This window comes from Anabas testudineus, chromosome 2, assembly GCF_900324465.2.
Source record: "Anabas testudineus chromosome 2, fAnaTes1.2, whole genome shotgun sequence".
NCBI lineage: Eukaryota > Metazoa > Chordata > Actinopteri > Anabantiformes > Anabantidae > Anabas > Anabas testudineus.
In genome coordinates this window covers 11,312,127-11,333,794 of record NC_046611.1, presented here as the reverse complement: position 1 = coordinate 11,333,794, position 21,668 = coordinate 11,312,127, and the positions used below count along the sequence as shown (strand labels likewise).

Below are 21,668 nucleotides of genomic sequence, written 5' to 3'. Positions count from 1 at the left end.
ATAAATTTTATATAAAAAATTTATATATATATATATATATATATATATATATATATATATATAAAATTGTATAGTATTGCTGTGCAGTCTTTGAGAGAAATAGTTATGTAAATTTCTCTTTGTCAAACACTGACTAAACTTAAATTATGAGAACAAATATAAACTGTATGTTGCATTGTACATTTGCGAATTCATTAATATTGGTTGCATCTTCACATTTTGTGTTTTAGGCTTTATATTTTTGCCTTTCACTCCTTACTTTACATGCTGTGCTCCTAAAATTTCACATTTCTTTATTTGGAGTTGGGATTTTCTAAGATTTGTTCAGGTCAGATGTTGACTGTCTGTCTCTACATCGATGGGTTTATCAACACACGAGTAATTCACACTATTTTGTTATATTTTGGTAAAAATTTGCGTCATTTAAAAAAAAAAAAACCCCAGAAGATCCTGAACGTTGTAGCCGATGGGAGGCGCCTGTTTGCGGTGTGCAGACCTCGATGAAGATGAATCAGCAGCTGCTGAACTTTGCTGCTGGTTCCTGCGCACTTGTACTTTCCTCTCCAGCGCAGCTATAAACCAGCTCCTGTGAACCAGCTGAGACAGTCGAGGAAGATCTCCGTGCTGCAGGTAAGAGGCCTGTTTCATCTCTAGTTCTGCTCTCACGTCGTTATTGTAGGAAGATGTTTCATAAGTGGGGTCTTATAATGACTTCCGTGATTAGCCCGGCTAATTTCTCCACTGGAGTCCAGTGGGTCTTGAATCTGAGCAGAATAATTAATTAGTGTGACGACGTTTTTATTAGTTTAGTGTTTGTACACGTTTTTTTTATACAAGTAAGTTACTGTTTTATGAGAACACGATAGAAATGATACAAAATAACCTCCAGAGTTGAGTCGGTGTCCCAGCTGCGGTGTAACGAGTTATTTTGTATCCAGAACATGAGGTGGTAGAAGAACTGGTTAATGTAACGAGCACAGGGGTCACTGTGGTGGTGAGTGGTGCAACATACATGGTTACATAAAAGGTTGTCGTCTGTTGGTTTCCAGCACTATAGTTAGAGATATGACCTTACTATATATACATTTATATATATATTTATAATGTTGAAATATTTTCTTATAATTAAGCCAAGGCACGACCACCACCTTCTTCTCTGTGCTAAAGAGTTAATGTTAGCTAACTGGTCAAAGTTAGTTTTTACCAATATATTCATTTTAAAAGCTACATAGAAAGTTGGCAACCTAAATGAATTGGTGGTAATATTATGTGAATATTTTACTGTTAAACGTGATTGACGTGGGTGTGTTTTAATTATTACACTCATTGTTATATAATGTTGAGAATCTCCTGAATGACATGAAAAGTTGTAGAAGCTGACAGAGTCTACGTCTACCCCGATACTGTGCGGTCTTCTCATTTTAAAGTAGTATGAAATGGAAATCAACAAAACAACTTAAAGTGAGTAAATGCCCTCGCTGTATGTCCACCTATGGGCTTACTCGCCTCAGTGTTTGCTCAAGTAGTAACCTCTTTGTTCCTGCAGTCATGTTCCTGTACCTCCTGGGTCTGCTGTTTTTTTACTACCTGTACCGCTGGGTCAGAGAGCTACCCAGGGTCTCAGACAAAGGCAGCAAGTATGTGTACATCACAGGCTGCGATTCTGGCTTTGGCAACCTCCTGGCGCGGCACCTGGACAAGCAAGGGTTCAGAGTGATCGCCGCCTGTTTCACTGAGAAGGGTGAGGAGGACCTGAAGAAGTCCTGTTCTGGCAACCTGATCACAACACACCTGGATGTTCGGTCTAACGACAGCATTGCCAAAGTTGCCGCGATGATCAAGGACAAAGTGGGGGCGCGTGGTGAGTACTAACTCTGTGTACTTATTGGGTACTTGGTGTTATATTTGGTACAGACACTCATGTTCACTCACATCTGTAACAACTGTCGGGTCACAGTTTATATTAGTACATCACTACTGATGGACTAATATAAATGAACCCTAATGTTTACATGTTTAATGTTTTTTCAGGCAGAATAAAAAAACTGCCTAGGGCCTCATTTTTACTTTGTTATAATAGGGTTATGGGATGAAAATGGGTTGGAAACTGCCCATTTCAAATTATTTCTAACACAAAAGTTTGGAAAGTGTAAGTACTTTCTGAAGCAAAGGAGGCAGCCAACACCCAAAACGTTACTATGTTCAGACATGTTTAGTGTGTATTCATGTGCTTGTAGGTGCTAGTTGTAAAAGTGATCTGAGATGGACGAGTTTAAACAAAAGTATTTTTTAAAATGATTTTATTGCTCATTCCAGGCTTGTGGGCTGTAGTCAACAATGCAGGTGTGTCCGTTCCCTCTGCCCCTTGTGATTGGCTCAACATTGATGACTACAAGTCCATGTTGGATGTGAACCTAAACGGGGTGATCGCCGTGACGCTGAGCATCCTGCCGCTGATTAAAAAGGCCAGGGGAAGGGTGGTCAATGTAGCCAGTGTGTTTGGAAGAATCAGCGTTACCGGAGGTCCCTATACTGTCTCCAAGTATGGTGTGGAGGCTTTCAATGACAGTCTCAGGTAAAACATTTACTCAGTAAGATCAACAATTTATCAGCAGGGTTAACCTGCACTTCAAAGAATTTTAGATTGGACATGAGAACTAACAAGATAAAATTTCCAAATGTAGGTTAAATATGAACCCTTTTGGTGTCAAAGTCCTCTGCATTGAGCCAGGATTCTTCAAAACAAATGTCACTGACTCTGGTATCCTGAGTAAAAATGTCAAGATGTTGTGGGACAGACTGTCCCAGGATGTCAAGGATGACTATGGACCTGAATATTTAGAAAAAGGTAGGTTTTCCACATTTGCATGTTGTCTTTTTAATTATTCTCCATATTTATTTTACCCAATTTTTCTCTTAGCACTAGCATTACTAAAAGATAAAATTGGCAAGCTCAGTGATGGAGACCTGATGAAGGTGGTCAACTGCATGGAACACGCTGTATCTGCTGTCAGACCCCGCACACGCTACTCCCCAGGCTGGGATGCCAAGCTTTTCTGGCTGCCGCTGTCGTACATGCCAACCTGTGTTTCTGATTACATCATGCAGAGAGAAGCCATTCCTCTTGCCAAACAAGTGCAATAAATTGTGCTTTTTTGTATATGCATTACCTCCGACATAAAGGTTCATTGGTTTTTAAAAAAAAAAGTGTCTGCTCTGTCTGTAAACCTGCTTGGAATATTTTTGCGGACTTGATTTTCTCATAGGTGAATCGGTTACTCATTTTCAGTATCGCCATATCTAAAGGTAGATTGGGGCCGGTTGGGTCCAATGTTCTTAGCTTTGATGATAGGCGTGTGCAAGATTAAGGTAGAGCAATAAAAGCCATAATCAGACATGATTACAACACTCATACGTAGCAGGACTACTGTGACTGTAGGAAACCCACCTTTAAAATGGGAATAGAATTACTGTAATAAAACTTAGAATTGATAAAAGTCCCAGAGAAGACCCTTTAAAGTAACAGCAGCTTTGGTCAAAGGAGCTTCAATCTTCCTGGTACATTTACTTTGGGCCTGCAGGTTAATTTCCTTTTGTAAACATTCAGTGCTATATTCTGTGTTAGAGTTGGCTGTTGGGAAATGAGCACTTTTAATATTACGAACTATAAACTAGTAAATATAGGTCCTGGTTCTCAATTCACTAATCACCTAGAAACTACATTCTAGGTATTTAAATGTATTCAGCACAGCAGAAAAATTACAATTTCCAAATGAAATCCTGCCAGTCTGAGAGCAACTTTCTGAACAATGAGTGGTAGATCATTAATTTCTGACCAGTAAGCTTTATACATTTACATCTTACAACTGCATGTTACTGACAAATCTGTGGTTTAGTCATTTGCAGCAGTAATGTTTATGTCAACATGAATTCTGAAGTTTGAAACAAGCACACAGTTGTTTGTCAATGGGTTTTATTTCAGTATGGGACAAGCTGCACTGCAACACAGGTCAAATAGCTTAACATGGCTCTAGTATGCCATCTTGTGGTCAGACGATGACACCCATTTCATGTAAACTCCCCAGTTGGAACAAGATTCAACTACATTTTTAAGCGTAGGAATTATACAGTTGACAAGTCACTTTGTGTAAAGACAGTTTTATTCCACCTTTCATTGGAAACATTAAATACATCTTTTAGAATGACGACAGGTACATTTGTATTTTGACATGTTTTACAAACCAAGTGCTCCTAGCAACAAGACCCCTCCTTGCATTTTCCTTTGCAACAGTTAGATTTAGATGTTTACGAGTGCTCCTCAGCCAGCTTCTCAGCCTTCTGAACCACTTCTTCGATGGGGCCGACCATGTAGAAGGCCTGCTCGGGCAGAGCATCATACTCACCTGGAGGGAATACATAAAAATTCATTATTAAAATTACATTTTAAAGAAGGGATAGACACAAGCAGTCTTACAATTAAAGTGAATGCCAACACGCTTACCACCAAGGATGCTCTTGAAGCCCTTGATGGTCTCCTTGAGGGGCACCAGTTTGCCCAAGTGGCCAGTGAAGACCTCAGCCACCTGGAAGGGCTGGGACAGGAAACGCTGGATCTTGCGGGCACGGGCCACAGTCAGTTTGTCCTCCTCAGACAGCTCATCCATACCCAGGATGGCAATGATATCCTGCAGGGATTTGTAGTCCTACAAGAGAAAAGTAAAACATGTTCACAACCAGTGTAATCAAAGCCAACATGCAGGCTTCAGAAAGTACTGATCAAGTCGCTAACCTGGAGGATTTTCTGCACACCACGGGCAACGTCATAGTGCTCGGCTCCGACGATGTTGGGGTCCATGATACGGGAGGTGGAATCCAGCGGGTCGACAGCGGGGTAGATGCCCAGCTCAGCAATGGCACGGGACAACACGGTGGTGGCATCCAAGTGAGCGAAGGTGGTGGCAGGAGCAGGGTCAGTCAAATCGTCAGCGGGCACATAGATGGCCTAGTGGTCAGAGTTGAGATGAGCATGAATGAAGTCACCAGTAACTGGCACCATTATCAACTTTTCCATCTATTTGAAACTCACATTTTAGCCAAGTACAGTGAAAATGAACCATTAAACTGAGGAAAAGTATCCTCCTTAGACTTTTTACCTGCACAGATGTGATTGAACCCTTCTTGGTGGTGGTGATTCTCTCCTGCATGGTACCCATGTCAGTGGCCAGAGTGGGCTGGTAACCCACAGCAGAGGGGATACGACCCAGCAGGGCAGACACCTACAAGGCAAGCAGATGACTTCAGTGAGTATCAAACACTGTTTTGTTTCAGATTTGGCTATACAGAAATAGACCAACTGTTTTTGAATTAAAAAGTATGAGATATAACGTGATAACGCAATTCTCCCATCATTTAAAATATTATGCAGACCTCAGAGCCAGCCTGTGTGAAACGGAAGATGTTGTCAATGAACAGCAGCACATCCTGACCCTCCTGGTCACGGAAGTACTCGGCCACGGTCAGTCCAGTCAGAGCCACTCTGGCACGGGCACCAGGGGGCTCGTTCATCTGACCGTACACCAGCGCCACCTTGAAATGGAAAGCATTAAAAAGGTAAGAGATTAATTTATTTATTTACTTTAAAGCAGAATTTTTATTAAGCTTTCTATGATCCTCACCTTAGAGGTGGTGTCCTTCAGATTGATGACACCAGACTCAATCATTTCATGGTACAAATCATTTCCCTCACGGGTACGCTCGCCCACACCAGCAAACACGGAGTAACCACCATGAGCCTTAGCCACATTGTTGATCAGCTCCATGATCAATACAGTTTTTCCTACACCAGCACCACCGAACAGACCTGCAATGAGGAGTAATGTAGGATTAGTTTTATTGGCATTCCCAATAAAGTATAACTGTACCACAATCGTACAATACCAACATACCAATCTTTCCTCCCTTAGCGTAGGGGGCAAGCAGGTCCACCACCTTAATGCCTGTCACCAGAATCTCCTGCTCCACACTCATGTCAGTGAATTCAGGGGCCTCAGCATGGATGGGTGCAGTCCTTGGAAGGAAACAAAAGGGATTATTAACAAGCATTTGCAGGTCACTAGACCTTCAAATTGAACATTCAGAGGCTTTTGACAGACTTTACAAGCTCCTCAATACCCATGATAAAAAATACTCACTGCTTAGTGGTGATGGGACCCCTCTCATCAATAGGCTCTCCGATGACATTCATAATCCTGCCCAGGGTCTCGGGGCCCACTGGGATTCTGATGGGGGCACCGGTGTCCAGAACTTTCTGCCCGCGCACTAAACCTTCAGTACCATCCATAGCAATGGTACGCACTGTGTTCTCCCCTAAACACAGCATTCACATAATTTTTAATTCGGTTTTCTGAAAGCCGCTGTTTATATATGTGTATGATTGTAGGCTGTGACCCGAGTTGCTCACCAAGATGCTGAGCCACCTCCAGGACTAGCCTGGAGTCGCGGCTGGTGACTTCCAAAGCGTTGAGGATGGGAGGAAGGCCCTCATCGAACTGGACGTCCACAACGGCACCGATGACAGCAACAATGCGCCCGGTGGCAACGCTGGCTGCGGCGGCAGGTGCAGCATAGTCTCTGCCTGTCCAGTAAGCCAAAAACAGTATGTGCATTTAGCATAGTGTTGCAAACGTGTGCTGCAATCGTGACCTTGTCACTTTGTCCCATATGCCTCCTTGTCAAACGTAAAACCCATGACAGGACAGCCCGACAACTACATGGCTGGTCGCTCCCTTGTCAATGTCAAGTGACTGTTGTCAAATTAAACCATGAATCAGCTTTTATAGCAGACGTCCACGAAAACAATCTGCCTACTGATGTGAAATGGCAGTATTATCTGGATCAACAGTAAGTCTAACGACACATTTCGCAGACTAAAAATCGCTAACGTGGAGAAACTAACAGATGAATGAAGTCTGACGTTACTTCAAGCTAGTGAAGCTAACTTAACACCTGACGCAGAACATTCAATGGCAAACGCACTTAAAGTTGACCACAATCCTAATGCCTTAATCTGTTACTAGATTAAAACCCAGGGGTATGCGGTTGAATGATGCAGACGGCTGTCCAACCTTACTAGACAGAGCTAGACCTTGCTAAAAGGCAACTTGTAATGCTAAGTTAGCAGCGCCGCCGTCTCGCACCGCCTCATGTCATTACACAAAGGTCATTACTACTAGCACACATAAAACTCATTCTAGGCATCATCTGTTGGCTGACATGTTGTTAACAAAGGCATGTGTGTACATGAGAGACAATTTTATATTGTATAACAGCTCCAAGACCTTTTAAATTTTACATTTCTTAAGTCGGGCCTGTTGCACCGCCGGTCGGATAGCCAGCGTGTTGCTAGCGTCAGCTAGCGTTAGCATTGCCCCTGCCCTCTTCTGACAACCGCCTAAATGAATATTATATTCCAGTTAGCTTTCTCTAAAAACACCAAGCATGCAGGACATACGTGAAAGGACGGCTGGGGATCCAACGAGAGCCTTCAGGGGCTGGCCCCCAGGCTTGAGAGCCTGCAGAGCCCCGGTGCAGCAGCGTCCCACAGCTCCTAACATGGTCAAAATGGCTGAAGGTGGAAAGAGACAGAGGAACTCACGGCTTTATAGTCAATGACCGCTGAGACGAACTGCGCACGCGTGCAACGTCAGGCAGGCCCACTGAGCATGCGTACACGGTAACCGCGTCCAGCTGACATTCTGCCCTCCAGAGCTGGATCATCTGACAATGTGGTTCCACAAAGGTTACATATCAGTTATCATTTAAATCCGTCTTTCAGTTAATGTTGATCTTTAACAACAAACTATGCATCCTAGTAGTTCCCACTTATATTCAGTGTCCAATATCAAAATGACATTACATAACACAAAGTATTCTCTAGTGCACCCATAATAAATGTTGTCCAAGTCTTAAGAACTTTTTTACCTCATAGTTTTCCAGTGCACAGCTGGTAGCTGGCTGGAAAATAGAGGACTACTGGTCTTTTTAATAAACAACTGGGCTGGTAATGGTGGTGAACCGAGCTTTTAAGCTAAACGAGAGGAGCATAAAACTTTATGCTTCCACATTTGGACTTTATATTTTTTGCTCCCTAACATTTATGCAGGTGCAGTTACATGTATGCCTGATGCAAACTGATGACTGTATGAAAAGGGTTTGACTAGGCACAATTTTAAAATAGTGTTTATATTTGAATGCATAATGTTAATACTAATTATGCAAGATAAATATAAAAATATATAAATAAAATAACATTCTGTCAAAATACAATTTTGTAGTATCTAAACTACAGTACTGTACTGTTTAAGTACTGCAAATTCTGCTTATAAGCAACTTGCACACTCAAGTACAGTTTTAATGCAATCATTACAGTGTGGTGTTACTACTTTTCTTAAGTATTAGATTTATCATTTCTTCCAACACTGGATGCTAAATGCACACAGAGACAAACATAAACATGCACATGGACCAGTATTACTTCATAAGTAATATTGAATTTGCTACTGTTACCCATAGTGTATTGGGTTTATGAAAAGCACAATTACTAATAATCCTTTTTGTCAGAGTTGTCAAAGCAGATAAGTAAGTAAGTAATTAAGTCCATTGATGACTGTATTCTGTTCACGTGAGCCCCTTCCAGGGTTTGGTTTTGTACCTGTTGCTTGCTAGAAAACCTTCTTGTGACTGTTAATTTAATAGAATATACACATTGTTAACGTTAGTAGTTCCACCTGTTAGGGTTAGAGTTAGGTTTTTTTTTCTTTACTGCTTTTGAGACGAATGTCCGCCTCCAATTACGAATGACACAAAAATGTTTTTCCTACAACAACAAACAGTAACATCAATTAAAAAAAGATAAAGTGAGTGCATGTCCACCTTATTTACACTAGAGGTTGCTGTTGTACCAAAAGAGACACAATGAGTATTGCTGGTTTTTTGTTCAGGTGAATTCATGTGTGTTTAACCTGTGTTTATATTAATTTGTTTTCTTTTTAGAAGACCTGAATCACCCACTTGTCTTTAGTTTTAAGTGTAAAAGAGAGTCATGCATATGCTATCTGGTTGCATTATGTTACAACTGTGGTGGAAAAAGTACTCAAAACCCACACATAAGTAAAAGCACCAATATAATATTATAGAAATTATCCATTACAATAAGTACTGCTTTCAAACTTGTACTAATGTACTGTAAAAATAAACGATTGTCAAGAAAATCAATTAAATATCAAAAGATTAAGTAGATGCCCCCTTTGAGAGATAAACTATCATACAGTGTGGTATATTGCATCATCAAATAGTTATTAACCAAGTCATATTGAAATGCTGTATGTAGTGAATGTTGACTTTTTTATCAGCGACTTCTCTCACGCTAACAGACTAATTATCTGTCTGAGGGGTTGTGAGATGATTCATAATATATAATGGGGGCAATGCTAATATATATTTTTAGTTCCTTGTGACCTTGACAATGATTTAATTACTTGAAACCGATACTTCTAGACTATTGTTTTTTTGTTTGTTTGAATTTTATTTAAAAATAAATCACATTGTTTTATTTAAACAGTAAGTAGTGACAACCATCAGATAGGTGTTTGAAATACAGACAGACTTATAGCTTCAGTGTCAGCAGTGCAGAGCTGGAGCTGCAAGCTCATCCTTCTAACCAAACAAATTATTTTTATGATTTCTGCTTAACTAGTAAGTTTGACAACATTTGTTGTTTGACCATGACTTATTATCAGCTAAGGGGCTGTGTAGAAGGTATTATAACTCTAAGAATAGGAGCTGACCTAAGTACTTGACTAAATGTGTTTATTTACTTTCCACCTCTGTGTTTCAACATTCATTGCTTTAGGTCCTTTAGGCTGAATATATACTATACGTTTATTAACGCATTAGGTTCAGTCTAGCTTATTAGGCATATTCTGTATAGTTTGTTTTATCAGCACAACAGTTGACTTCAATAAGTTCAGTATTTGCAGTACATTAGCCGTGGCCTTGGGAATAATTTGAATTTCCTTCAGATGTGTTTTAAAAACACACACCCTGATGATTTGGACACACAGTAACTGTAAATGATTGAACAAGGCTTGACATCACTGCTGGTGCCTACAGATGTCTATAAATGCATTTCTGCTAGCCTGTATTTGTCTGTGAAACCTCAGCACATATTTGAATTAACCATCCTGTGCATGCCCCAGAGTGAAGTCTGATGAGTGATGACTGTCGTTCCTTTGGGTTGCTAGGCTTTTGGATCACTCCAAGTACACACCAGCATTACAGCAGATTTCCAGCAGTAATGATGTCACTTAATGTCAAAATGTAATTTTCTTTTGTTTCCAGATACTTTTTATCTTTTAGTCTTTAGTGTTTAGAAAAGGTTGTGAGTATGGTCGGTTGCTGTTGCTGTAGCTACAATGATTGAGGTGAATGAGTTCACAACAGGGAGAGAAACCAAGTGATACAAGAACAGACACGTTCCTTCCAATGATCCAACGCATTACAAACCAATGTGGTTACCATTTTAAACAACCTTATAAATGTCTTTCAAAACGTTTTCCGTTCAAAATGAATGCACCTACAGTTTGTGTTGTCTCTGTCAGTTTCTCAGGACTTGCTTCATAATATTACATTCTGCAGAAAACAACCTTTGACCTTCCTCAGACGTGTTGCAAGAATTTTGATAAAAGACTTTGTAGGTAAAGAGACTGTGCTCAAAGTCACAGACTAAAGCAGATGTGATGTTTGTAAATGCTTTTCATTTTTTCTGATGTTTTTAGCTTCACTGTGGTACCGCTTTAGGCAGTTTAGAAATGTCAGCCTGTCAGTCAGTCCAGCACTTTGATCCAGACTGATGAATCTCAGCAATTATTTCATAGCATGGATATTGATATCATACAGCATGAACTGTAATAACACTGTTGATTTTCATCTAGTGCCATCACAAGCTCAACATATGCACTGTCAGCACTTTAAGTTGACTTTAAGTTTACTTTACGACCAAATACCTGCAAAGCTAATGCCATTTCCAATCAGTCTAAGGTGTGCTTTGTGTTTAGCACTACTTAGCAAATGTTAGTGTCAACTCAGTCCCCTTTGGCTTATTCACAATTCAGCAACTCTGCAATTTACTCTATAGGGGACAGTAAATGGAGATTAAAGCACAGTAAAGATGATTATGCACGAATGACAGGTGTAGAGTTATACAACTGCACATTTCTCCATTTTAAAATGCTGAAAATTACATTAGATGTTTGCAGAAAGTAGTGTTTGACACAACCTTAGTCTCGGCTGCATTTGATGTTAATTAACAATCGTTAGCATGCTAACACACTAAAAATACTTCAACACAAGGATGTTAAATTTATTATTGTGATTATTTTAGGATGTTGACGTCTGTATTCAGCTGAAAGTGTCACTGTGCCTAGTCTACCCTGCAGTCTTACAATGTTGAAGGGGCCTTAAGGAAATAAAAAGCACCTACACGCCTGTGAAATCCCCTCACACATTACTGTAAACCAACATTTACAGTACTGTACTGGCTGTGTCCACGATAATTATAAAGTTGCCTGCATACAGCCTGTGTTAAAGAAACCTGGGCTTGATGTGACTTTACCTGACAGTTAATGCCCCATCTCCAAATTACCCTTTGTATCCACGACTCGCAAAAAAATAGTTTTGGATCAATTGCTTTCTGTCGTGGAAACTAATAACTCTGTAATAATCACAGCACAAAGACGGCCCTTTTACAAGTCATAAACAACCTTTTCATTAATGCTGATGCTGGTAAATGTTCTGTCCTGGTGTTGTTGGATCTAAGTGCTGCCTTCAACATTGACAACGATTGTCCATACTATTCTTTTGGATATCTCATTCCAATTGTATTTCCCATCACACCCATGAACCGTGCTAAGCTGAGTTCCCTACAACTATGTATGTCTGATAAACCGGACTGGACTTGGATTACTACAAGTACACACCGTAGTTACAGCAGATTTACAGCAGTAATGATGTCCCGTAATGTAAAAAACATTAATTTTCTTGTTTCCAAATACTTTTCATCTATTAGTCTTTAGTGTTTAGAAAAGGTTGCGAGAAACCAAGTGATACAAGAACAGGCGCGTTCCTTCTAATGATCCAACACAGTACAAACAAACAACATGGTAAAACTACCATTTTAAACAACCTTATACATGTTTTGGTGTAGTGTGGAGCCTGCTCCCTGTCCACAAAACAAACTTCTTTCAAAACATATTCTATTTAGCATGAATGCACCTACAGTTTGTGTTGTCTGTGTCAGTTTAGGAGGACCTGCATCATAATATTACATTGTGCAGAAAACAACCTTTGACCTTCCTTAGGTGTGTTGCAAGAATTTTGACACACAATTGTATCTCCCTACCACACTCATGGACTATACCAAGCTGAGTTACCTACTGGTTTGTATGTCTGTATAAAAACTGGATGTCCTTAAATTTCATACAGTTAAACTCAAGGAAGTCAGAAATTCTTTAAATTGGACCACACAACATTTAATGTAATACACTGTCACCTTCTGAGCCTTTAACACAATATGTCAAACTTGCTGTTAAAAACCTTGGTGTTTTTATCACCTTAGGAATATAGCTAAAATTAGACCTATGTTAACTTTTAGTGATTTCATGCTTTTATCTCTTCCCGCCTCGATTATTGTGACAGCCTTTTCTCTGGTCATCAGAACACTTCAAACACCTACAAATTGTCCAGAACTCAGCTGCCAGACGTCTGACTAGAACAGGGAGTTTTAGACATATCTCACCTATTTTTGCCTCCCTGTATTGGCTCTTTGTCATTTTAGAGTTAATTTTAGGTAGGATTCTGTGTTTTATAAATAAAGCTATTATTATTATTATTATTATTATTATTATTATTATTATTATTATTATTATTATTATTATTATTATTATTATTATTATTATTATTACATACATCTGAAATACTTGCACATATGCAGTACATGTATGTGTACAATAAAAAGACGAAGAAGACCAGAAAGATTGGATTTGTTCCCTCTTTAAAGAACAGCGAATCAAATAGGTGTTTATGGCACGTTTTGCATGCCTGCTAACATCTGCATTAACCACAGTTGTGCACTAATTATTTGCAAGAACTGTTTAAAATCAACATGATCTTCGGCAGCTACAAAATTAACTCTGCTGAATAATGCACCCCGCTTTTTATTTCTGTACGCACACTCATTTGAATTAAATTATACCTTTGGAATAAATTGGGGTTCTTTCAGTTTACCGGTAATCTATTGCTAAATTTAACAATATGTAACAATATGTACTACTTCGTCTGTCTCATACGCATATGTGCAAGTATTTCATATGTATGTATTGTATACAAGTACATGATGTTTCACAGGAATCTATGTAAATATTTTATTGTGTGTACAAAATTAGTGTGTGTATTTTAAGACACAACCTGTTTGAAATTCCCGTACTGTATGTGCTTTATCTGTGACTGACAACTCATTCAACTCAATCTGAACGTTTCTGGCACAATAACACATTTCTTGGGTTTATTTTCAGTTTCATGCTACTCATTGTGTAGCTGTCAGCTCTCCTTTAGAGCAGGCAAAGCCTGTTGGGACACAAAGATCTGTTTTGTTTTTCCTAGTAATCTTACAAATGCATGAATTGATATGATTTGCCAGGCAACAGGCAGTAACCACTGCTGTAACTATATGTTTAAGGAACATGCATTATCTTGTAAAAACAGAGGATAAACCAAATGTCACAGAAAATAGACCTGGAGGGGCAAAGGAGTATCAAAGAGCTAAGTAGTGGCTTCCGCAGTGTCATAAAAAGACTCCTCATGGCAGGCACCAATTCTAAGAAACTATGCTTATTAAAATTCAAATGTGTGGCATTAAATAAAGAGAAAGCCGTGCCCTGGCCTTTATTGTTGTCTGCATCTGCTTGGAGCACCACTGCGCTCTTTTAAATAGATCTTTCTTCATTTAATCCCGTAACTTGTTGAATGAATGTCAGGGGGGAGCAGGGGTCTTCTTCGAGAAAACCTTTCAACAAAGTGAACTCACACTTTAAATGCAATATGTTGAACACAGAGGTTCATCATTTGAGAATCATTGCTGTGAAATAAATCTGGAAAGTGATCTAAAGGCTTTTTAAAGACATTTTCAGAACAGGTTTGTGGGTTTACAGGTGTGTTTTTAGGATTTTAGAAAACTTCTGTCTTCTATGCACCTGGAAATCCTGTGGTTTTCCATTTGTATAAGCCATAGAATATTGTTATTCAGTGCACTATTGTGTCCTAGTTTTGCCATATGTTGTGTCTTATGCAACAAAACAAGCATCTGAAGAACAAAACTTCTATTCGTCTAAGTGAAATCACTAAGGCAAAAGTTTTTATACATCGGCAATTTCAACTTTTTATTATTTCTCACTGCAAACTTGTTTAAAAATAGACACAATCTTGCATTGTTAATAAGCACTCCATACGACGGAAAGAGAGCTGACCCAGATTTATGAAGGTCCATCTTTCAGGTGGAGCATTCTTGCGTGACAGCTCACCTTTCCTTGCCTTCAGTAATACAGCAGGTAATAAAAACACAGTCCATCATCTCCGTTGCACAGCAATGCGATTCCACTTCCAGCTTTTATGGTTGCAGACGGTTTCATGGGATTTTAAGATTTTGATCCAGGACTTTATAATAACAGGAGATTATGGAGTTAGGAGACTTTGCTTTGGTGCTAAAATGGGCACACATTAGGCTTCAATAAAAACTGTAATGGTTCCTCAGAAGATGTATGAGGTTACAGTTTTTCACATGCGGCTTTGATGAAACCTCTCCCAGAAAAAAGAGACCTCTTCCTGTGTTAACGTGCAGAATCAGATTTTGTGTCATAAGTCTCACAGGCTGGCAGACGCAGTGAAGTGATTTATTACAAGATGAGGTGGAAACAAGAGCTTAAAGGCACATTCAGTTCTGGAGACATCTAGTGGATGGTAGAAGCACAGCATGAGTCATGACCCTGGGTTTATGAGATGTAACAGCAATGGATACTGGACAGTACTCACATGTTTTGATGATGTTCGAGCAGAAACAACCGATAAAAATGTGGAAGAATTTCATCCAGGTGTGAAATCCAAATGTATGTTGACAGTAAATCAGGACAAGAGAAAGAATAATAAATGAGTCCCAGGTTCACAGGCGAATCACAGTATGCTGCTATTGCAAGGTGTGTTGCCTTGAGGTATAAACTCCCTGTTCAATCATTTCCAGCTTTCGGAATTGTTGACAGTGAGGATGAGGGTGGCACAAAAATGTAGATAAAATGAAATTTACAATTGTTTGACAGTGTAGGAAATGATGATATATGGTTCTTTTAAATCAGTCTCCATATTAAATCCAGCTTCTTAGGCAAGACCTCCTTATGCCCACCCTTGTACCTTGTAAGTTGCTTTTGATAAAAGCATGTAGTGTTAGTTATACAGGAAAGTCTACCTAAAGTTAGCTGATCTTAGCTGGCCAATGTAAAGGATGACTTCACTGATTTTGCTTCTTGTTTCCTGTGCTTGTAGCTTCAGGATATGATTTATGAATAGTATTTTAAATTTCCTTTTTCCTTTCCTTTATCAAAACATCTCTGAAAATCTTCAGGCTTTCATTTGAAATAATGTCATCTGGAGGAGTTTAGGAGGAGCAGCACAGTTACCAACCAAGAGAGACAAACAGTAACTGCAGCTTTACCTGAAATTATCAATATGTTGAGCATGATAACTTCTGTTCTTGCAGGATTTGTTGGTTTGCCTACTGGTGGAACTTCCAGTTGCTACCAATGAGTCATTCCAGTCACTCAGTCATCAAGTGTGTCTCCTTCTACACTGTCAAAGGCAAAAATCTGGGATGGTGAAACAGTCATTCATTGTGTCCCCACATTAAGTGCTGTAACATGAGCAACCAGATGATATCTAGAAAGTAGCAGACACATTTTAATAAAGAGAAAGCAGATGAAAGTATAGAAAGCAAGTTCAAAATCTCTGAACTTTCCCTCTACATGTAGCAGAAAGTGACTTAATTGACTGTTAATTGGTAAGAGAGATGGTATTTCTTTTATCATCATTATTTTTTCCTTCACATGTTGTCTAACCCAATATAAATTGCCTATTTCTTGTCACGTTAACTGTGCAGACAAATTACCAAGGACATTACCTTGATGCTCTCTACAGTAGCTGTGGCCCTGCACAAAAATGATACAGCTCTGCTTTGATCTCACCCAACTGTCTTAGTGGGACAAGAAATAATGCTATTATTCCCAGGGGTTTTCTGTTTTTTTATTAAATAGCATATATAACAAAGTAAAAATGACAAAAGGGAGTTAAGGCATTGCTATGTCATCACAAGGGATTTCTGCCTGTAGCAGCCTCCCCAGCCACCCTCCCACCCCTCTCCAAAAAAGGAGTTTGAAAAAGGGCTGGATCTCTCCACATTTACTGAGTGCTCAGAAGGTTTCAAACTGAGTCTAATGAGAGCCACAGTATAGTTCAAACTTTTGGCTATGAACTGCTGCCACTACATGATATCTACTGACCTGCCGACTCTTAACTAAAATCCTAACAGTGAGCGAGGGCATGTAATCTGAAGCTCGGGACATGGAACCGAACTAACCCTGGATGAAGAATCTCTCTTTTTCTCTTTTTGCACTTTCTTAACTTCTTGACCGTTGGACAACTGCAGCGCTCATCCCATTGTAGACCTAATTCAGCTGCATTGTAAGTTATGCATGCTTGTCACCTGAGTCTCGAGCATGCCTGCTTGTTAAAGCTTGTTCTCTGAGTGTGTGCAGGTTTTTTGGAGGGTATTAAAATGTGAGCATATGTCTTTTTTTTTTAATCTGCAGTATGTCTGTCTTCTCTTTATCTCCCAGGGAAGTCATGGTGCCTTCATTGCACTGGTTCCTGCTGCTGTGGGCACTTCAGGGTCTTTGTGCACAGGACTATGAAGAAGACTATGAAGAAGAGGTGACCACTAAGAAGAAGAATAAGCCTTATCCATCTAATTCCATACCCAAAAATGGCAAATGTAAGTCTAACGTAGACATTTTTCTTCCTTATTCTTCTTTCCACTGATGCTCTTACTTTGAATAGTGTGGAGGAATTAGTACAGGTGGCACATATTTTCAAAGTGCTGCCACAGGTGGAAAAACTGAACACGATACTCAACAAGGACATCGCTGGAGGATGCACTCCACTTGGATTGATCATATCTCTCAGGCCTCTCAGTACCATCCATCTCCTGTGTGACTGTTCAGTGCTCCGCTACCCAAATGTTCTGTTCGCTCAGAATCCTGTTTCCCCAGGCGCATTCTCTCTGTGACATATTTCCCCCAAGATTAATGTGATTTATCCTCAGACTATATTAAATCTGTGACCTCATTCTATTGCAGAAGGTTGGTGCAGCAAGTTATTTTTTATTTCCAAATCAAAATTATGTCACATTCATGAACTTATCATACTTTTCTTGTAAAGGCATCAGCCTGTACAGCCTAAACGCTCAATAAATCACCTTTACCTCTTCTGAAGGCTCCACAGATAGAAATGTCTCCATGACCAACAAAATCAATTTAGCTGTGAACAGTTGACTTTGGATTGGACTCAAAGTAAGAAATGTTATTTCCTGCCATATCAGCTTGGCAACATCAAATACAGATAATGAAAATCACCTTTTTCTGAGAGTAAGATGAGAAGACTGATGCTATTCTCATGTCTGTGCACTAAATATGAAGGTAGAGTTGACAATTAGCTGAGCTTAGCATGAAGATTGGAAACAGGAAGCAACAGCTAGTCCGGCTCTGTCTTGAAAAAAATCACGGTGGCTTCAGAAAGTGTTCAGGTCCCATCACTTTCTGCACACTTTGTTTTGTAGATTTATTTTGAAATTGATAAAATTGACATTTCCTTCATCAAAAAATTATGTTTTTAAATGAAAAAATAATTTTTTTAAATGTTTTTGGAACATTTTTGTAAATCCCAAACTGAAGTATCATTTGGACAACCCTTAATGTCCTTAATTCAGTACTCTGTGATAGCCTGTTTTACAGCTTTAACACTTCTTTTGGACGTATCTACAAGCTTTGCACATCTGGCCCTGGATTAAATAGATTGAAAATGTCTGTGAACTGTCTCCTTTAGGCCTCTTGGCTGGACTACTCAAGGACAGTCTGAGACTTGTCCAAAAGCCACTGTCTCAATTCTGATCATGCTTCAGTGTAGGGATGGTATGAGCCAGGTGATGATCAGTGTTCACCACAAAGAGCGCCTGGAGCTCTGCCCGGAGAGTTTAACTTTGTCTCACCACAGCAAAAATATTTTCCCAAAGCTCTGTGAGTGCTATATAGTCACTCTACCTTAAAGATTAAAACCTTACCTTCAAACTAATCTCTTAAATTGTCTAAAAGTTTGTTTGTACTTTGTTAATATGGCTTATGAGTGTGATGTCAATGTGGGCAGTAGAAATACAACAATAAAAAAGTGAAGGGGTCTGAAAACTTTCTAAATCCACTGTAAAGTATATCTCACCCCCAACAAAAGCTAGAACATGTTTAGAAATGTTTTAAGATGATGCAGTTAGGTGGGGAACTATGTGCCAGACTATTTGTAATGCTGAAGGTAATTACCACCAAGGTAAAACAATCATACTTAGCAGATAATCAGTAGTAAAACCACAAGTTATCTTTTAACTCTCTGGTTTCCCAGCACTCGTCGATGAAGACTGCAGCTTGGAGTTGGCCTTTCTCATCGACAGCTCAGAGAGCGCCAAGGACAACCATGCCCAAGAGAAGAGATTCGTGACCGAGGTGACCGACAAGCTGCAGGGCCTCCGGCTGCAGACCGGCCGAGGGCTCAGCTACCGTGCAGCCCTGCTTCAGTACAGCAGCCATGTCATCATAGAGCAGACTTTCAAACAATGGAGAGGCACAGACAACTTCAAGGCCCAAATCGCTCCCATCACCTACATTGGCCATGGCACCTACACCACCTATGCCATCACCAACCTCACCCGCATCTACCTGGAAGAGTCGGATCCCAGCACCATCAAGGTGGCCATTCTGCTCTTTGACGGCATCTCGCATCCCAGGAACCCAGACATATTTTCAGCTGTGGCTGATGCCAAGAATCAGGGCGTGCGCTTCTTCACCATAGGCATCACACCTGAAGCCAACGAGCCCACCAATATAGCTCAGCTGCGGCTTATTGCGAGCCCCCCAGCCACCCGCTACCTCCACAACCTGCAGGACAGTGGCATTGTGGAAAAAGTCATTAAGGAAATTGTAAGTTAAAGCTTAATACCTAAAGGTGTTTATATGTACTTAACCTGTTCAGGCCTGCATATGATTCCTATAGTATTTAAGTTTTGTGAAGTTGCACATGGGTTTGTTAGTTTCTTGCAATAACCAATGAAGTTTAAGACAGATGGAAGCTTTAAAAATCCATTATGCAAACAGATGGAAGCCAAATTAATAAAATGTTAGCGTCTAACCCACTGAGCACTTCCACTGTGCTGTCGTTCACACTACCCACTGGTTTCATTTCTTGGCTTATTTCATGAATGATGTACACCTGCTTCAGGTTGCCATAGTAACGGATGCATTATCACCAACTAAGTTATGGCTGTAAAGTGAAATTCACTCCAAATCTCAAATCAGCCTAAAACAAATGTAAAGTTATGAAAATCTTGAATCAAAATACATTTCCAACAAGACAATTAGGACATGTGCAGCACAGCCAGGCTGTTGAGGGTCACATATGCTCCGCATTAAATCTCTTTGTATGAGCTAGAGCCCAGGAACAACGTGCATGCATGCTACATCATTCAAGCAGCTCCTCAAACACCACTTCAGAATCTGGTTTAGACACAGGTGGTACACATCTAAGACAATAAAGGACAACTTTATAGAGTGCAGGCTCTGAAACCACTGAACCCGACGGCCTGGGTTCTGCTGCCATGCATGAGCCCAGCAGCAGTCAGACTTTTATCTCATTGTCCTGTGCAGGCAGCATCTGTATATCATAAACACGTAGCTCTGGCCCAGCGGAGGAACTGTATTTTATTTTTAGTCCCATTTACACTGAGTGTGGACAGATTCTCTGTGCTGTCCTCTGACACCCCTCCCTCCACTGGAGACATCCCATAGATGCTTAGCCAGGCTATTTTGCTGATCAGTACATGTTTGTGTTTAGTCTCCCATATGCACAGGGAAAACTGAGGCTTTGGATGTGTTTGATGTCTGTTTCAGGAGGAAATCCAAGTTATTATTCCACTTACTAAATCCGTTGGAAGAGGTCTAATAAAAATTACAAAGTCACAAACGGAGCCCAGGCAAGAAATGAATGAGATTAATTAGGTATTTGAGTGTTGGTGTTTGTTGGTCTCACTGAATCCTACAGTGTGACTTTGACACCCAAGCAAAAGATCTCACGTTTTCAGTTATGTGCTTTTCTAATGTCTGCTGATCAGGTCGAGATTAATATCAACCATATGGACTAAAACTAATCTCTTGACATGGTGTGTTTCTCTCTCCACAGACGGCACTGGCAGATGAAGGGGTAAGTCTCAAGACTGTGGTTTCTCCACACATATCTTGATTTGCGTCCCCATGTGGCCTCTCTGACTCTTCTCTCTGTGTGTCTGCAGTGTCCCTTGGCCCAGAGTAAGTGTATGTGTGAGAAGGGCGAGAGGGGACCCAGCGGCCCTTCTGTAAGTATTCCTGCTACCCAGCATTAGCATGTGAAGCTCAAAAGGTGTTTAATATTGAATTAATACAAAAGCATCAATGTATGAAAGAGATAGACACATAAGCAATTCAAAATAATAATAAGCAACTGGTTAACTGGTTAATGTCACCAGTTAAAATGACCTCAGTAGTCAAAATGACAAACACAGCTTTGTTAAGAGCAAAGACTGACTTTTTTGTTGGTTGTGCTAGCCAACAATAGCTAGCTCCCACTGCTAAATTAACTTTATGATGATGGTTAATAATAATAATCCAATCATCATATCTAATAATTTAAACTGCAATGACAAGCAAACAAGTAGAAAATGTTGCATGTATGACATGACATGGCCTGCAGACAGACTGCAGTTACATAAACAATAAAATACAAAATGAACACTACTACATTTTATAGGTACTGCACCTTGAAATAATATGTGAACCCCCTCATGTCAGAAGAGTGGGTGTAAGCTCACAAAAATGAATATGAGATGAAAGATCAACGTTTTAGATTTTATATCCAGGTGTTTACGTTTGGATCCAACACACAACTTAGAAAATAGCATGTTAGAACCCACATGAGCAAAAGTATTAGAACAGAACAGATAAACTTAAAATTGATTTAAGTGAATAATATTTAATATTTAGTTTCAAATTCTTTGATTCTTGACCCACTGACATTAACAGACTTGTGCATTGTTCTTTGTGATGCTTTCACTGCAGCCTCTTTCAGTTGGGTGATTTGGGGGGTTACTCCCTTCAATCTCTTCTTTGTCTCATCAATCTATAAAACTTTGACCCAGAATGTTTGAGGCTCATTTCTGTACTTTC

The 21,668-nt window shown here is 39.8% G+C and overlaps 3 protein-coding genes across 4 annotated transcripts in view; 2 read left to right on the top strand and 1 right to left on the bottom strand.

Moving 5' to 3' along the window:
* The first annotated feature begins 482 nt into the window (after positions 1 to 482).
* LOC113163633 (retinol dehydrogenase 7-like) lies at positions 483 to 3,207 on the top strand. 2 transcript variants are annotated; one of them, XM_026362404.2, is made up of 5 exons: positions 483 to 630; positions 1,547 to 1,861; positions 2,317 to 2,575; positions 2,685 to 2,848; positions 2,921 to 3,207. In XM_026362404.2, exons 2-5 carry the CDS (start codon positions 1,549 to 1,551, stop codon positions 3,142 to 3,144), a joined length of 960 nt encoding a protein of 319 aa, XP_026218189.1. In that variant the 5' UTR covers positions 483 to 630; positions 1,547 to 1,548; the 3' UTR covers positions 3,145 to 3,207. The 2 variants fall into 2 exon arrangements, with proteins under 2 accessions (XP_026218189.1, XP_026218188.1); XM_026362403.2 differs by lacking the exon at positions 483 to 630 and having other exon boundaries at positions 1,096 to 1,861.
* Positions 3,208 to 4,138: 931 nt separating this feature from the next.
* On the bottom strand, positions 4,139 to 7,666 carry atp5f1b (ATP synthase F1 subunit beta). The gene is made up of 10 exons (XM_026363981.1): positions 7,511 to 7,666; positions 6,461 to 6,634; positions 6,192 to 6,366; positions 5,946 to 6,067; positions 5,676 to 5,860; positions 5,428 to 5,586; positions 5,154 to 5,276; positions 4,790 to 5,002; positions 4,502 to 4,703; positions 4,139 to 4,403 (listed from the first exon to the last, which is right to left on the bottom strand). The coding sequence occupies exons 1-10, from the start codon at positions 7,611 to 7,613 to the stop codon at positions 4,306 to 4,308; spliced, it is 1,554 nt and encodes a 517-aa protein (XP_026219766.1). The 5' UTR covers positions 7,614 to 7,666; the 3' UTR covers positions 4,139 to 4,305.
* Positions 7,667 to 16,791: 9,125 nt separating this feature from the next.
* The window catches only part of LOC113164898 (collagen alpha-1(XXVIII) chain-like), a 28,606-nt gene continuing 23,729 nt past the window's right edge, over positions 16,792 to 21,668 (top strand). Inside the window, exons 1-5 of the mRNA XM_026364436.1 lie at positions 16,792 to 16,836; positions 16,992 to 17,146; positions 18,820 to 19,394; positions 20,650 to 20,670; positions 20,759 to 20,821. Of these exons, the coding sequence (XP_026220221.1) occupies positions 16,999 to 17,146; positions 18,820 to 19,394; positions 20,650 to 20,670; positions 20,759 to 20,821 (807 nt within the window). The 5' untranslated portion in view covers positions 16,792 to 16,836; positions 16,992 to 16,998. The remainder of the gene's footprint in view (positions 16,837 to 16,991; positions 17,147 to 18,819; positions 19,395 to 20,649; positions 20,671 to 20,758; positions 20,822 to 21,668) is intronic.